We start from the raw sequence: 18,219 nt of genomic DNA on the forward strand, positions 1-18,219 counted from the left end.
GGTAGGCTGTACGGCCCCGTGATTTCTAACAGCAGCCCTGCCTATAATCACCCATTGGTCTGATATACTACCAGCTGCATGTCTGTCACCATAATATTTAAGTAAAAGTCCTCAGGTTTATTTGCCCAAATCAAAGATGGTTGCCGTGCTCAGTGGTCACATGATGCTGACACACCCCCCCAGTATGGTAATGACAGGCAGACGGAATGTTAGAGAGCTGGGATCTGTCTGCTGGATAGGAAGGTGAGTAGACTATACAGATCACACTGGGGTGAGATGGGGGTGTTGTAGATTTTTGTGTTTTGTGGAACAACAATCACCAACATAACCTATTAACCTTGGGACTTCTGATTGCACTGCAGCTGCACAAACTTAAAGTGCACAGAATGAGAGCAATATGGGGGCGGCCACTGCTGATCCTCTGCCTTCCATTATATAGTTACATGCAGGGCTGGACTGGGAATAAAATTCAGCCCTGGAAATAATTCCATACCAGCCCCATAGCATTATTATACCGACCCAACAGCATAACCCATAACATCATTTATTTTCTTGTTCATAAAAGGGAAAACCATGCATTTTAAAGCACATTTGAAGAGTGTATTGTATATAGATAAGACAGATATGAAAGCACAGAGGGCTATATATATATATATATATATATATATATATATATATATATATATATATATATATATATATATATAGCAAATTCGGGTTAAAAGTGGTAAAAGTGCGGACTTGGTACTGGAGGTGGTCATAGGCTGTGCAGACATGGTACAGGAGCTGTGGGCATGGTGCAGGGACTGCAGACACAGTAGAGGAGATGCAGGGGCTGCGGGCATGGTGCAGGAGATGCAGGGGCTGCGGGCATGGTGCAGGAGATGCAGGGGCTGCGGGCATGGTGCAGGAGATGCAGGGGCTGTGGGCATGGTGCAGGAGATGCAGGGGCTGCGGGCATGGTGCAGGAGATGCAGGGGCTGTGGGCATGGTACAGGAGGTGCAGGGGCTGTGGGCATGGTACAGGAGATGCAGGGGCTGCGGGCATGGTGCAGGGGCTGCGGGTATGGTGCAGGCGATGCAGGGGCTGCGGACATGGTACAGGAGGTGCAGGGGCTGCGGGCATGGTGCAGGGGCTGCGGGTATGGTGCAGGCGATGCAGGGGCTGCGGACATGGTACAGGAGGTGCAGGGGCTGCGGGCATGGTACAGGAGATGCAGGGGCTGTGGGCATGGTACAGGAGGTGCAGGGGCTGCGGGCATGGTGCAGGGGCTGCGGGCATGGTGCAGGGGCTGCGGGTATGGTGCAGGAGATGCAGGGGCTGCGGACATGGTGCAGGGGCTGCGGATATGGTGCAGAAGATGCAGGGGCTGCAGGCATGGTGCAGGGGCTGCGGGCATGGTACAGGGGCTGCGGGCATGGTACATGAGATGCAGGGGCTGCAGACATGGTACAGGAGATGCAGGGCTGTGGGCATAGTACAGGAGATGCAGGGCTGTGGGCATAGTACAGGAGATGCAGGGCTGCAGGCATGGTACAGGAGATTATCCTGTACCATGCCCGCAGCACTGCATCTCCGGAGGAGAAGTTTTGCTTACCTTTTGAACCAAAGGAACCTTAAATTTAAACATGGTGACGCTCCCAGCGCCAACACGTCACCATGCATGCGCCGTCTGCACGGGAATAGCCGAACATGTACAGTGCGCATGTCGGGCCGGACGCGGCCATTTTTTTTTTTCAGGGGTTCGCAGCCCCAGGGCATGGGGGACTTGGCGGCCTACCGGGAAATTTCCAGCTAGGTGGTGGTAGCATCATGCTGTGAGGATGTTTTTTAGTGGCAGGAACTGGGAGACTAGTCAGGATTGAGGGAAAGATGAATACAGCAATGTACAGAGACATCCCTATTGAAAACCTGCTCCAGAGCATTCTGAACCTCCGACTGGGGTGAAGGTTCATCTTCCAACAGGACAACGACCCTAAGAACACAGCCAAGATAACAGAGGATTCGCTACGGAACAACTCTGTGAATGTCCTCAATAAACATCTCCTAGCACAATGTTCATGGCTATTTGTATGGTAGCACAACTGTATGAAGACTGATCATTTAGAGAATCATTTATGTTTATGGAGGATTGGTATTTATGTGCTAACAGTTGGACGTGGTTCACACAAGCATGGGCATGTTTTTCACATATCCCGTGTAGGGCAGCTCGTTCATTTTATTGGGCTGCCCTACACACAAGCAACTAGGAAAAGTCCTGAAAGTCCAGTTTCATATACACCTTTGCAGGTGCATGGGGGTTCCATTAACAATTAATAGAACTGTAAGAAAGAGGTAGGGGGTGGCGCTGTCTAATAGTCCAAGAAAAGGGGGTTATTTGTTAGTGCTATCACTAGTCACGTGTAACAGGTATAGACCCAATATATAAACGAGGTAGCTGTTGTGTCAAAGTGCCAAGTATGTGTAATTCACCCTTAAGGTGCCTAATGCTGTACATATAAAAATGGATGTAAATGACACTTGAATGTCAGGTAAAATATTGCACAAGTGTGATATAACCAATAAATAATCATAAACAATTATAACCGTGCATAAGTGATATATCTATATAAAGTGACAAGTGCTAAAGTGAATGCTGACAATAATAATACAGTATAAGTGTATAGAACTTAATACAACATAATACATATAGATCTATGTGCAATCGTGCTTGGAAAGTAACTCAAATAGTCCCCAATGATTAAAGTGACCTGTGTAAATTAAATAAAATAACGTGACTGGTAAATAAGGGGGAATAATTTAAATGGTGATAATAAAGTGACATGTGCTCAAGACACCCAACATGAGTATCCAATGTCCAAAAAAATAGATGAGTCTCTATTTAGTGAAGCAGTGATGGGTGCTCATATTCTAGGAAGCTGTAACAGATTTCTTCGTGTGTCTTGTGCACACCAATGGATAACCCCGTGGTGGGTAGTGAGGTGAACCGTGACCCCTATAGTAGGTAACACACTCACCAGAAATACCCACCCCACACAGGGGTATAAGGTGGGTATATGAGATGGATAATTCTCCCTCCTACTCCAGGTCCTGGGGGGGGGCAGCTGGGAAGGTCCCTGGTGGTCCAAGGGTTAAAGGATATCGACTGTGTACTGTATGGGTCTGGTGAAATTTCAGGGGTGTCCACTCCGGGGGTCCGCGGTGTGTATAAAGCAAGGGATCAAACGATAAAGAGGCACATAGTGTGAGACTGTAAATACAGTGCTTTATTCTGATAAGGCAGGGTAAAAGTACTCACAAACGTGGGTGATATATAGGCAGGGAAGTCGAGCGTCCGGAGCGCTATGCAATCCAAGCCTCGATGTGGGAACCGGAAGTGATGCGACTTGCCGTACCGGTTTCGTATTGGATACGTCCTCAGCAGCGTCGGGTCACTTCCGCTTGTCACTCCCATAAATACACTCATGGTGATTCCGGCAACATGTAATTGGCTAAACATCTAGTGGGCGGGGGGATCGGCCGGGGACTACAATAAAATGGAGATTTGGCTAATATTTTGGTATATTACAGCGGTAGCATCTTGCAAGGTTTGGCCGTCCTCTCATATATTCTTATGTGAATTTAAGGTGCTGGTATGAAGTTAGTTTTGAAAGCCAGCCAATTATGTGCCACATCTTGTAAGCTCCACATGATGCCATGTAAATCCCATGTGTGCACTTGTGAGAAGAGGGGATGTGCAATATAAATTAAAAACGTATCTGACCATAATATAATATACATAAAAAACATTAAAAACAATGAATAAAAACATTGGAGTAAATGATATTATAAGTTCGGTGTGGGACATCTAGTGGTGTTATATAGGAACTGCATATCCAGAAGAAGAAATATATATTGAATGAGAGAGGTGTTAAATATTGGACAAGGTGTGTAATAAAATCTACCAAAATACTAAAATTGATATAGTGGCGTATTCTCATGATATAATAAAATAAAAAAGGAGGATTTTAGTATAAAAAATAAAAAAATAGATAAAAATAGAAATAGATATCTTGGTGGTCTTCACAAATACGATCTGAATGGAGGTAGGTATATGTAAACTGTAATGACTAAAAATTAGATATAAAGCAGTTAAGATCAATGTCCAGGTTTAAACCCCTGGGTTGTATTGTGTTAAGCCTATATATCCAGGAGGTTTCGTTCTGGGAGATTTTTATCTTTTTATTTCCTCCTCTCCAGTGTCCAGATATTGAATCTATCCCGCAGAAAGTAAGGCCACTGGGGTCTTTGTTGTGTGCCTCCAGAAAATGTCTGGATAGGCTATGTTTGGGAAAGCCTTTTCTTATATTATTTATGTGTTCACGTATACGGACATGTAGTGGTCTGGTAGTCCTGCCCACGTATTGCAGTCGACAAGGGCATTCGATGAGGTAGGTGACGTGGGTGGTTTGGCAGGTGATCAGTCTGTTTATATTAAATTCCTTTCCACTCCATCTTGACTTTCTGTGTCTTCCTGGGTTGGCGTTTGTTAGTTTTGCAGGGAAGGCATCTATTGCACCTAATAAATCCCTTGATATCTTGAAACATTTTGACGGGTCTTGGGGGGTCTATTACATTATGTACCAGTCTATTACGTAGAGATGGTGCTTTTTTATATATGAATTTCGGCTTGTCAGGTATTAATTTGGACAGAGTTTTGTCAGATTTGAGTACTGGCCAATATTTTTTAATTATTTGTTCTGTCTGTTTGTAATTACGATGGAAGCCAGTGATAAAAGCTGTGTCATTTCGTTTGTTGTTGGTACGGTTCTTCTCTTGTAATAGATCATCTCTATTCATCTGTGCCACTGTGTGTCTGGTTTTAAGTAATATTTCTTTATTGTATCCCTTTTCTACAAATCTGTTAAGTAGTATGTCCGTTTGGTTTAAGAAATCTGATATGTTGTCGCAGTTTCTCCTGATTCTAATGAACTGTCCTTTTGGAATATTTCCCTTCCATACGGGGTGGTGGCAGCTTGTCGTAGGGATATAGCCGTTACGGTCTGTTGTCTTAAAGAAAGTTTTACTTTTAAGTTTATTTCCGTCTCTAAAGATTTGTAAATCTAGGTAATTAATGTTATCCTGATTCCAATCTCCTGTAAATTTAATACCGTATGGGTTATTATTCAATTTTTTAAAATATTCTTTTAAAGTGCTTTCAGTGCCTTCCCAAACGATAATGATATCATCTATGTATCGCCTGTAAAGTTTTAGCTGCGGGATGTTTTGTGTATAGATGGAGCCTTCTTCTAACATGTCCATAAGTAAATTCGCGACACTGGGCGCATAGCGGGCTCCCATGGCTACTCCTTTTGTTTGCAGATAGTAGTCATGGTTGTACCAGAAAAAATTACTGGACATGGCTAATTTTAAGCCTTCCATTATATATTGTATTTGAGCGTTTTTTAGTTCTGTTCTTTCATGTAATGCTTTATTAACTGCTTTGAGTCCATCCGGTTGGCTAATGCTAGTATAGAGTGAATTTGCGTCGATGGTGGCTAGTATGCAATGTTCCGGGATTTCTATAGTTTTTAAAATTTTTATTAGATCTGAACTGTCTTTGAGGTATGACTTTCCCTTTTTGACTATCGGTTGGAGGTACTTGTCCAGGTACTCCCCTAGTCTGGAGAATAATGAATCCACCCCGCTGACTATTGGGCGTCCCGGAGGTTTTTCCGGGTTTTTGTGGATTTTAGGGACATAATATATCACTGGTGTTTTGCTTGATTCCGGTATGAGGTATTGAGCCTCTTTTTTGTTCAGTATCCCTAATTCTTTGCCCTTTTTTACATATTCTTTCAGTTTTTTCTTATATGTTTTGGTAGGGTTACCCTTAAGTTTATCATAAGTATCTGGTATGTGTAAGACAGTTCAGATCTAATAAAAATTTTAAAAACTATAGAAATCCCGGAACATTGCATACTAGCCACCATCGACGCAAATTCACTCTATACTAGCATTAGCCAACCGGATGGACTCAAAGCAGTTAATAAGGCATTACATGAAAGAACAGAACTAAAAAACGCTCAAATACAATATATAATGGAAGGCTTAAAATTAGCCATGTCCAGTAATTTTTTCTGGTACAACCATGACTACTATCTGCAAACAAAAGGAGTAGCCATGGGAGCCCGCTATGCGCCCAGTGTCGCGAATTTACTTATGGACATGTTAGAAGAAGGCTCCATCTATACACAAAACATCCCGCAGCTAAAACTTTACAGGCGATACATAGATGATATCATTATCGTTTGGGAAGGCACTGAAAGCACTTTAAAAGAATATTTTAAAAAATTGAATAATAACCCATACGGTATTAAATTTACAGGAGATTGGAATCAGGATAACATTAATTACCTAGATTTACAAATCTTTAGAGACGGAAATAAACTTAAAAGTAAAACTTTCTTTAAGACAACAGACCGTAACGGCTATATCCCTACGACAAGCTGCCACCACCCCGTATGGAAGGGAAATATTCCAAAAGGACAGTTCATTAGAATCAGGAGAAACTGCGACAACATATCAGATTTCTTAAACCAAACGGACATACTACTTAACAGATTTGTAGAAAAGGGATACAATAAAGAAATATTACTTAAAACCAGACACACAGTGGCACAGATGAATAGAGATGATCTATTACAAGAGAAGAACCGTACCAACAACAAACGAAATGACACAGCTTTTATCACTGGCTTCCATCGTAATTACAAACAGACAGAACAAATAATTAAAAAATATTGGCCAGTACTCAAATCTGACAAAACTCTGTCCAAATTAATACCTGACAAGCCGAAATTCATATATAAAAAAGCACCATCTCTACGTAATAGACTGGTACATAATGTAATAGACCCCCCAAGACCCGTCAAAATGTTTCAAGATATCAAGGGATTTATTAGGTGCAATAGATGCCTTCCCTGCAAAACTAACAAACGCCAACCCAGGAAGACACAGAAAGTCAAGATGGAGTGGAAAGGAATTTAATATAAACAGACTGATCACCTGCCAAACCACCCACGTCACCTACCTCATCGAATGCCCTTGTCGACTGCAATACGTGGGCAGGACTACCAGACCACTACATGTCCGTATACGTGAACACATAAATAATATAAGAAAAGGCTTTCCCAAACATAGCCTATCCAGACATTTTCTGGAGGCACACAACAAAGACCCCAGTGGCCTTACTTTCTGCGGGATAGATTCAATATCTGGACACTGGAGAGGAGGAAATAAAAAGATAAAAATCTCCCAGAACGAAACCTCCTGGATATATAGGCTTAACACAATACAACCCAGGGGTTTAAACCTGGACATTGATCTTAACTGCTTTATATCTAATTTTTAGTCATTACAGTTTACATATACCTACCTCCATTCAGATCGTATTTGTGAAGACCACCAAGATATCTATTTCTATTTTTATCTATTTTTTTATTTTTTATACTAAAATCCTCCTTTTTTATTTTATTATATCATGAGAATACGCCACTATATCAATTTTAGTATTTTGGTAGATTTTATTACACACCTTGTCCAATATTTAACACCTCTCTCATTCAATATATATTTCTTCTTCTGGATATGCAGTTCCTATATAACACCACTAGATGTCCCACACCGAACTTATAATATCATTTACTCCAATGTTTTTATTCATTGTTTTTAATGTTTTTTATGTATATTATATTATGGTCAGATACGTTTTTAATTTATATTGCACATCCCCTCTTCTCACAAGTGCACACATGGGATTTACATGGCATCATGTGGAGCTTACAAGATGTGGCACATAATTGGCTGGCTTTCAAAACTAACTTCATACCAGCACCTTAAATTCACATAAGAATATATGAGAGGACGGCCAAACCTTGCAAGATGCTACCGCTGTAATATACCAAAATATTAGTCAAATCTCCATTTTATTGTAGTCCCCGGCCGATCCCCCCGCCCACTAGATGTTTAGCCAATTACATGTTGCCGGAATCACCATGAGTGTATTTATGGGAGTGACAAGCGGAAGTGACCCGACGCTGCTGAGGACGTATCCAATACGAAACCGGTACGGCAAGTCGCATCACTTCCGGTTCCCACATCGAGGCTTGGATTGCATAGCGCTCCGGACGCTCGACTTCCCTGCCTATATATCACCCACGTTTGTGAGTACTTTTACCCTGCCTTATCAGAATAAAGCACTGTATTTAGTCTCACACTATGTGCCTCTTTATCGTTTGATCCTTTGCTTTATACACACCGCGGACCCCCGGAGTGGACACCCCTGAAATTTCACCAGACCCATACAGTACACAGTCGATATCCTTTAACCCTTGGACCACCAGGGACCTTCCCAGCTGCCCCCCCCCAGGACCTGGAGTAGGAGGGAGAATTATCCATCTCATATACCCACCTTATACCCCTGTGTGGGGTGGGTATTTCTGGTGAGTGTGTTACCTACTATAGGGGTCACGGTTCACCTCACTACCCACCACGGGGTTATCCATTGGTGTGCACAAGACACACGAAGAAATCTGTTACAGCTTCCTAGAATATGAGCACCCATCACTGCTTCACTAAATAGAGACTCATCTATTTTTTTGGACATTGGATACTCATGTTGGGTGTCTTGAGCACATGTCACTTTATTATCACCATTTAAATTATTCCCCCTTATTTACCAGTCACGTTATTTTATTTAATTTACACAGGTCACTTTAATCATTGGGGACTATTTGAGTTACTTTCCAAGCACGATTGCACATAGATCTATATGTATTATGTTGTATTAAGTTCTATACACTTATACTGTATTATTATTGTCAGCATTCACTTTAGCACTTGTCACTTTATATAGATATATCACTTATGCACGGTTATAATTGTTTATGATTATTTATTGGTTATATCACACTTGTGCAATATTTTACCTGACATTCAAGTGTCATTTACATCCATTTTTATATGTACAGCATTAGGCACCTTAAGGGTGAATAACACATACTTGGCACTTTGACACAACAGCTACCTCGTTTATATATTGGGTCTATACCTGTTACACGTGACTAGTGATAGCACTAACAAATAACCCCCTTTTCTTGGACTATTAGACAGCGCCACCCCCTACCTCTTTCTTACACGCCATATAGTCTTCGGACTATATTATAGGGAGGCAGCAGTCTTTACTATATATCCAATTAAGCCCGAGGCGCGGAGTTTCCCAATTCAATTAATAGAACTGCTGTGCATCTGCTCATTTCTCTGTGCATGTTTGGAAAGCATACACTTTTTTTGAGTGTACAAAGTTTGGATAACACAGGGTTAAATAGAATGGTCATAAAATACCGTCATATTATCTGACTATACACAGAGTGTTTGGGGGTGGCATACTGCACTGTATTCATTCATAACTGAGCATAGTAAACTATTTTTACTATGCTTCAGTTTATAAACGGGCAGGAGCCTCTGTCTCCTGTTCATTCACCTTCAGTGCAACTGAGGCTGCAGAGAAAGGGACTGGGGAATCTGTCCTCAGTCCCTGTCTAATAAGTGAGACTTTGGGGGGGTCTGTTTAGACCTCTGATATCTCACCAAAGCCTCCCCCACCCCCCAACAGAGTTGTGAAAAAAAAAAAAACATTTAATAAAATAGAAAAAATAGAATAAAAAAAAGTGTAAAAAATTTAGACTTGCGTTTCTAATCAGACTAAAAAGCAAAACCCAATATCTGGCATTATTTAGCCACACCCACTGCGTACCGTGGCTAGACGTGTCACAGGTCACCTTCCTGGTAGGGGCCCCAGTGCATTAATTTCTCCAGGGGCCCATGGTGCTGTTAGGTGGCACTGCTAGAGAGGCTCCTGGTACCTTTTTTGGGTCGCCAGCTTTAAGTCTCCAGCCACTCTGCATGTCGCCAAGCAAGGTGCCCCTCCATGATGCCCTGCCACATTAATGTTGCATCAGAAATATGGCTGCTGTGTGGAGGCCAGGCTCGGACTGGCCATCGGGCAGACTGGGCATTTACCCGGTGAGTCAGGACCACCGGCTCCGTGGCCGATTGATGATCATGCCGCACAGCGGCAGGTGAACGGCGACCTCAGCCTGGACAGGGTTAACACCTACCGCTGTGCGGCCGCGCCTGTGTCTCCTCCGGCTGCAGGACTGAGCTGTGTATCTCTCACACAGCTAAGCCTCAGAGCCGCCGCTAACGGTTCCCTTTCCTCCTCCGCAGCCAGCTGGTAAGAGGCTATTGCCTTAGTCCATCCTCACTTTGGATGTCATCTGATATTGCACCTTTATTGCAGAATCTGTTAAAGACTGTTACAAAGTTTCATAAAGCCAGAGAGTCATTTTACAGGATCCATGTTATTTGTAGCAGTTTTTATTGACTTTAATGATTTTATCACATTCTACACCTTTGTGAATTCATGAATTGGTCCACGTTCATAGCTCTGTCAGGCCACTGTGGACTTTTTTTTATATATGCAGTGATTTTTGATAACATACAGAGAAGATGGCGCACTTTATTTATCTATATCACACTGTTCCCTGTACATTACAGTGTGGAGAACCAACTCTGAATATCCCGTCACCAGCTGCCCCCCACAAATCCTCCACTGCCCCCCCCCCCCCCCAGTCTTTGGAAAAATTGGCTGTTCAGTCCCGGGCCTATTTTTTGTCCCAGTCCGAGCCTGGTGGTGGCCATCTTTAAACCTGAGGGCCCCATGATCCCCTAGTGCCTGGGGGCCGCATGAGTTGTCAGTCCGCCCCTGGTCACCAGTAGGGTATTTGTACATTGATATCATATCCCCTCTCAAGCATCTCTTCTCCAGGGAGAATACGTTCAATGACTGTAGCCTTTCCTCCATAGCTGAGATTCTCCAGTCCCATTATTAGCTTTGTTGCCCTTCTCTGGACTCTCTCCAGTTCCAGTACCTCCTTCCTGAGGACCGGTGCTCAGAACTGGACGGCATTTTATTCCACCTGGAAGTATACAGATGAGGAAAGTAAGCCGCCCTTATCTCTGAGCATGTCTGGGTCAGTGACTCAGTGGTGAAGCCAGAGGATCAACATAACAGCCAGCTAAGTCCTCTTACCCCCCTACTCCACCTTTCCTAGAATCCTGATCTACATCATCTACTGTCAGTCAATGATCATTTATTTATTTATTTATTTATTTATTTTTGTGTTTCAGAGGGCGCCCGGCATGGCGTCAGCGGCAAGATTAATGCGCGCTATTCGGGTCCAGGAATTCGGGAAGCCAGAAGTCCTGAAACTTCTCAAGGATGTTCCTGTGCCTTCACCAAGCAAGGACCAGGTACACACATTGCCTCTGCATGTCCATGCATGCAGTCGGAAGTTTGACATGCGATTTGTGTCTGTAACAATGCTGCGTCCGCTTATATGGACTGCCTGCACAGAGCTGTGAGGTGGGTGCACACGTATCTGCCAGCAGTTCTACGTGAAGGATAGGCGTAATTGCCCATCGGAATGAGTCCTTATAAAATAGCAATTGGGGTCTCACAGTTTGAGAATTTTTTGAATTCCTTCAAGTTTAAAATTTTTTTCCATAAACATTGGAAATTGTGTAAAATCTACATAAAAACAGAATGCAACAATTAGAAAATTTCAAAATCCCATATTTAAAAAAATAAAAAAAATAAGGTCATTTTGAAATTGATGGCAGCAACACGTCTCCAAAAAGCTGGCAAAGTTATGCCTTGTACACACGATCAGATAATCAGACGACTTATTGTTAACATTTTGTTGCATGATCCTAGTATCCAATTCAACAATGCGTATGATTTTTTTATTTTTTTTCGTACGATCCTGGAAAAGCTTCCTGGTTGCGTAGCTACATATCGGATGGTGCAAAATAAAAACAATGGCAGCCAGGCTTTTTCTGGGTTATTTTCCTTTTCTGATCATACGGGATCTTTGTTTGTTGATTTTTTTTTTTTTTTTTTTAAGCGAACGCATACTGTACTGATTAAACGATTGTCGTTAGCTAGGCTATCGTATGACAAAAGTTTTTGTTTGTCCCTTCAGATTTTGTTGGATGAAATGTCGGGATCGGCTGTCGAAAGCTGTGTACTAACGGTCAGATTATCATGCAAAGATTCGAAAGCGTGTTTTTTTTCGTACAATTATCTGATCGTGTGTACGAGACATTAGCGGTAGGAAGAGCTGGAAGAACATTTTGCAACTAATTAGGTTAATTGGCAACAGGTCAGTAACCTGATTGGGTATAAAAAGAGCATCTTAGGCCCCTTTCACACAGGCGCACCACCCGATGGAGTCCATACTGCTCAGCGGGGGATCGATCCGCCGATCCCCGCTGAGCAGGCGGATGACCGCTCCGTCTCCACTCTGTGTGCAGAGACAGAGCTGGCAGATCCCCGCTCTCCTCTATGGGGAGATCGGATGAGAACGGACCGCCTGCCCGTTCTCATCCGATCCTCCAGACGGATGGAAAATAGGGTTTCCATCCGTCTGGATTTCATGGACCGGATCGGATAGCAGCGGGTGTTCCGCTGCCCCATAGGGTGCATGGAGCATCCGATCCGGTCCGCCTGAAAAACTGACAGGCAGATCGGATCGCTCCGTGTGAAAGGGGCCTTAGAGAGTCAGAGTGTCTCAGAAGTAAAGGTGGGCAGAGGTTCACCAATCTGTCAAACCATTATTGATCAATTTTAAAATAAAGTTGGAACAGGGCCGTGTTTACCACGGTGTAGCATCCCCTCTTCTTTCAACACTCTGAAATAATCCATGAAGGGCACCTCATCCATATAGTGAGTTCCCTTAAAGCGGAGTTCCAGCCATTTCACTCACCTGTCCAACGGTCCAGCGATGCGGCCGCCCGAAGCCTCGATCCTCTCCCTTGGCGCCGTCATCACTGCTGTGGGCACCCGGCTGTGACAGTTTGCGGCTTCACAGCCGGGTACCCACTGCGTATGCGCGAGTCGCGCTGCGTGTCTTGATTGGCCGGCAATCTTCTGGGACCTCTGACGTGTCCCAGAAGATTGCAGGGAGGGAGGGGGAGAGGAGAACTTCCGTTCAAGGCGCTGCGGCGCTCCGAGCGGAAGTGGGAGCGGGTACCTGTCAAAACTAGGTACCCGCTCCCCCCCCCCCCCCCAAAAAGAATGACATGCCAAATGTGGCATGTCAGGGGGTTAGAATACCTAAAGCGGAAGTTCCACTTTTGGGTGGAACTCCGCTTTAACTGCTGCCCCTTTAAGTGAAAAACACTAAAAACAAAAATAAACCATATAAAGCAGGCGCTATTAAGTGATGGCTCATGTAGATCTAATGGGTAATAACATACAAATGTGCCAATAGTGTGAACACAACAATACACTATTGCTATATAACCAACAGAAATGAATAAATGTGAAGCATTCACAGTCCATATACAAAGAAGTCTTCTTAAGTGGAATAAATTAGTGCTCAATAAATGCTGTCACCCACACCGTGCCTTCTTATTTTGATTCAAATGCTCCACCTCGTGATAAGACTCATAAATCTGCACACCAGAAGCCCCAGGTACCAGGGACCATACAATAAAACATCAAGAAATGGTGACTGCACACCGAAAGTTGAAATCAAATGCAGGAAAAATGTTATTCTTCATCACAGGCATCAATATAAGACTGGTAAGACATGGAACAGGTAAAAGGTTGATGCGTTTCACGACACAACAAGTCGCTTACTCATAACCATACATATTAGTATCAGAACACTTGGATGGGTCCGCACCTCCCTATTCTATCTCAGATGGCCGATGTTGATAATATGGAGGTAAAACAGAGACACCCATAATAGTGCAACACTGTTTTTATTATATAGGCAATTGAAATGCCACCACACACGCATCAATAGTTAGGATAACATAGAATGTGCCCTGACCATCACAAGCTCAGATGGCATATCAATTGCATCCTTTCCTCAACCATGTAATGGGCTCACCCCTCTCTAAACGCTCTGAGAAGCTGGCTGGCATGGTTGCCACATTATTAGGAACATTATTCTGAAATGTTCGACAATTTTTAGACACGGCTTTTCACATATTGGTGAACCTCTGTCCATTTTTACTTCTGAGACACTCTGACTCTCTAAGATGCTCTTTTTTTGTCTAGTAATGTTACTGAGCTGTTGCCAATTACCCTAATTAGTTGCAAAATGTTCTCCCAGCTCTTTCTTGTTCGCACTACTTATGCAGTCCATACGTCGGTCGAATTCCAAATGAAACTCGAAAATGTGTGCGTTTTGTAATCCAATGATGCCACCATAGATTTCAAAATTCATGTGGTGTTAAGGAAAAAAATATTTGTGGCGGGGGATCTTTTATTTCCAGGTCACAGCTCATGCTCATTTCTTTTTCAGTTAGATTTCTTGAACAATTCTCCCATCATTGATTAGAAATTAGTTAATTTTTCAAAAAAATTACCGATCACTCAAATTCAATTGCTGCACGAAAATCGGCCGTTGCTGCAGCCCCACTAATGGTCAAAAATCTAACGATTTTTCAAAGGTGTGATTTTTTTTTTTTTTTATCAAGAAATTATTTGGAATTCAACACGTGTATGGCTGGCCTTATTTTGCCAGCTTTTTGTTGCCCTATTCCAACTTCTTTGAGACACGCTGCCATCAATTTCAAAATTACCCTATTTTTTTTTCTTTAAAAAGTACATTTTCTCAGTTTAAAGTTGTCAGAAGGTTTTTTTTTTTTTTTGTCTTAATGCATGCATGCATTAAGATGAAAAACCTTCTGTGTGAAGCAGCCCCCCTAATACTTACCTGAGCCCAATCTCAATCCAGCGATGTTGCACAAGAGCTTCGGCTACCTTGGACTCTCCCTCTTGCTTGGCTGCGACACAGTAGTGGGTACCATTGGCTCCCACTACTGTCAAAGTCAGGGAGCCAACGAGGAGAGAGAGGGTGCTGGGCAGATTTACAGCTCAGTGTGTGAATGAACACACAGAGCAGTGGTTTAGCTCAAATGCCCCCATATTAAGCTGCTTGATGTGGGGGCACTCGGCAGGAGGGAGGGGCCAGGAGAGATGGCGGGGGGGTCCCGAGAAGAGGAGGATCTGGGCTGCTCTGTGCCAAACCTACTGCACAGAGCAGGTAAGTATAACATGTTTGTTATTTTTAAACAAAAAAAAAACTTTAATATCACTTTAAACATTTCATATTGTTTCTATTGTGAAAAAAAAATATGGGTGTATGAGATTGGAAAATTATTGCATTCTGTTTTTATGCCAATTGTACACAGTGTCCCCGCTTTTTTGGAATTGGTTGTTGTATTTTTTGTTTTGCTGTTATTTGTTCTTTTTTATCTTTCAAAGATTTTGATCCGTGTTCACGCATGTGGAATTAATCCCATTGAGACTTATATTCGAGCTGGCGTTCACTCCCTGAAACCGCAACTACCGTACACCCCGGGCACTGATACTGCTGGGGTGGTGGAAGACGTAGGAAAGAATGTAAACTCGTTTAAGGTAAGTGACTGATCTGAAAACCATGCATTCTTTACTAGCAATGGCTGATGGCATGATCGCAGGGGATTTGAGACATGAAGAATATGATTTACTGATATTGTCCATGCTGTCACGCCGTCCTTAAATGTGCTCTCAATTATTGATGTATGAGCAAGGCATAAGAGGGTGTTTGGTTTCCTCCCTAAAGTGGACTGGAACTCAAAGTGAAGATTTGCTGTTAGACAGAACATAGGGCGGAAAAAAATGGATTTTTGACTTGCCGTAAAGTTCATTGACAGACGCAGCTTCATGACCATTGGGTTATGCTTCTCCCTACAGGAGTAGGACACTAGGCAGGGGAAAAACGCTACCACGCCTATGGGGCAGTTCCTGCAGGCATACACACACACTCACACTCTGCTATAGCCTTTAGTTTTGTTGCAAGCAGTGTTTATAAGAAAAAAACCCCATCCCACTCATAATAGAGAGGCGGGTGCTGCGTCTGTCAATGAACTTCTGAGAAAAGGATTTTACGGTAAGTCAAAAATCCAGTTTTCTCTATCGTTCATTAACAGACGCAGCTCCATATTTTGTATTACTATTGGGACATCCCAAAGCCCTATTTGCATGAGGGGTGGGAAAAACGCAGAAAAGAACGTAATTCCCTAAAGGCTAAACTTAGCCAACTAGTGAACATGGAGCTCAACCAGGAACAACTGGAGCTCCCCTAGAAAACGTACACCCTCAAAGAGAATATCTTCTCTTTTAAACAGCAGCCTGCAAAACCTTGCAGGCCAAAAGAAGCATCCGAAGATGCCAACACATCTACTTTGTAGAATTTTGTGAACGCGTGCACAGACGACCGACTTGCCTCCTTGCAAACTTGCATCACTGATGCCTGATGGCGAAAAGCCCAAGAGGCACTCAGCGCCCTAGTAGAATGCACCTTCACAGGGAAAGGAGGAACCTGACCCTTCAGTGAATAAGCCTGTTCCACTGTCTGTCTGATCCACCTGGATATGGTCAGAGCAGACGCAGCCAATCCCTTTCGAGGTCCTTCGGTGAGGACAAAAAGAGTCTGATTTCCTGAAAGATTCAGTAGCCGCCAGGTAAACTCTAATTGTCCGAACCACATCGAAAGAATGCAAAGCAATTTCCTTCGGATGCTTGGGCCTAGGACAGTGTGAAGGCAGCACAATGTCTTCATTCAGATGGAAATCAGAAACCACCTTAGAAAGAAACGACTGGTTAGGTCGAAGAACCACTTTATCTCTGTGGACCATCGGATAAGTTGAGCAGCAGGACAGCGCCGCCAATTCAGATACTCTGCAGGCAGAATTAATAGCCACCAAAAAGGCAACGTTCTGAGATGGTGTAAGCAGAGGAATCTCCCTAATGTTCTCAAAAGGAGGTTTTTGAAGAACCAACAATACCAAATCAAGATCCCACGGAGGTAACGGGGATCGCCTTGGAGTCATATGGCGAATGCCTTGTATGAAAGTGCGAATCAAGGCATGCGTAGCCAAAGGCCGTTGGAAAAACACAGCCAAAGCTGACACTTGGCCTTTAATGGTGCCCAAAGCCAACCGCTGTTCTACTCCTTTTTGAAGAAAGGTTAAAATCCTAGCCACCGAAAAAGGCGAGGATGCACCTTCAGCAATTCGCACCATGAGATGTACGATTTTCATGTACATTAATATATCTTCCTAGAATTTGCTTTCTGGCCTTCAACAGTCAAAAAAACCTCTATCCTTCAACACCTGGCTTTAAACAGCCAAGCCTTTAAAGCCAGCGACTGTAAAGCAGGGTGGAAGATCGGCCCTTCAGACAGCAGATCTTCCCTGAGAGGAAGTCTTCAAGTAGCATCGGCAAACAACCTCACCAGATCTACGTACCAAGACTGGTGAAGCCTGTCTGGGGCCACCAGAATGACTGGAATCCCTTCCACCTCTATTCTGCGCAGGCTTTTCAGCAGAGGGAATGCATAGATCAGCCGATATTGACCCCAAGGAGCCACCAATGTGTCTGTGGCATCGGCCAGAGGATCTCTCGACCTGGCTACAAACCTCTGAACCTTCTTTTTGAGTTAAGAAGCTAACAGGTCGACGTTGGGAGTCCCCTACCAGACACACAGGAGGTGAAACGCCTCTGGGTGCAGAGACCATTCCCCCTGATTCAACACCTCAACGAATTTGCCTGCCAGTTTTCCACACCTGGGATGTACACTGCAGAAAGGGCTGGAACAAACTTTTCTGCCCATTTCAGGATCTCGGCCACCAAGACACTATTGGGTGAGCACCACTCTGGACAAACAGCCTCTCCACTCTGGGTGGGGGTGCTGACAGCCAAGGGGTACACTGAAACTCAGGCCGAACCGGGTCGTGTGCGTCCCCACGAGGTGTTTCACTCGCGGGCTAGCCCCCGTCCATTGGGGCTCTATCATAACGAGGCCTAGCGCTGGGCTATAACCGGCGCACCCTCGCTGGTCTGGTTGGGAAACCTTAAGGATCTAGGATATCCAGTCCGAAACCCAGGCCGGCTGTTGATTGCAGTTCTCTCAGGAACTTAACTAGCTAACAAAAAAAATTACATTTTTGAACAAAGGTTCCCTTTAAAAACAAAAGAACAAGCTAAGACCGAAGTCCCAGCCAGGAACTAGGTCCTACTCCTAAACTAGGCAGAAACAAACTGAAGGCTGTAG

At 43.6% G+C, this 18,219-nt stretch overlaps 1 protein-coding gene across 1 annotated transcript in view; it reads left to right on the forward strand.

The window, feature by feature from the left end:
• The first annotated feature begins 222 nt into the window (after nucleotides 1-222).
• The window catches only part of CRYZ (crystallin zeta), a 90,378-nt gene continuing 72,381 nt past the window's right edge, over nucleotides 223-18,219 (forward strand). Inside the window, exons 1-3 of the mRNA XM_082266363.1 lie at nucleotides 223-243; nucleotides 11,234-11,356; nucleotides 15,387-15,539. Coding sequence (XP_082122489.1) covers nucleotides 11,246-11,356; nucleotides 15,387-15,539 — 264 coding nt within the window. The 5' untranslated portion in view covers nucleotides 223-243; nucleotides 11,234-11,245. The remainder of the gene's footprint in view (nucleotides 244-11,233; nucleotides 11,357-15,386; nucleotides 15,540-18,219) is intronic.

This window comes from Pelophylax lessonae (assembly GCF_965119305.1).
Source record: "Pelophylax lessonae genome assembly, chromosome: 8".
Classification (NCBI taxonomy): domain Eukaryota; kingdom Metazoa; phylum Chordata; class Amphibia; order Anura; family Ranidae; genus Pelophylax; species Pelophylax lessonae.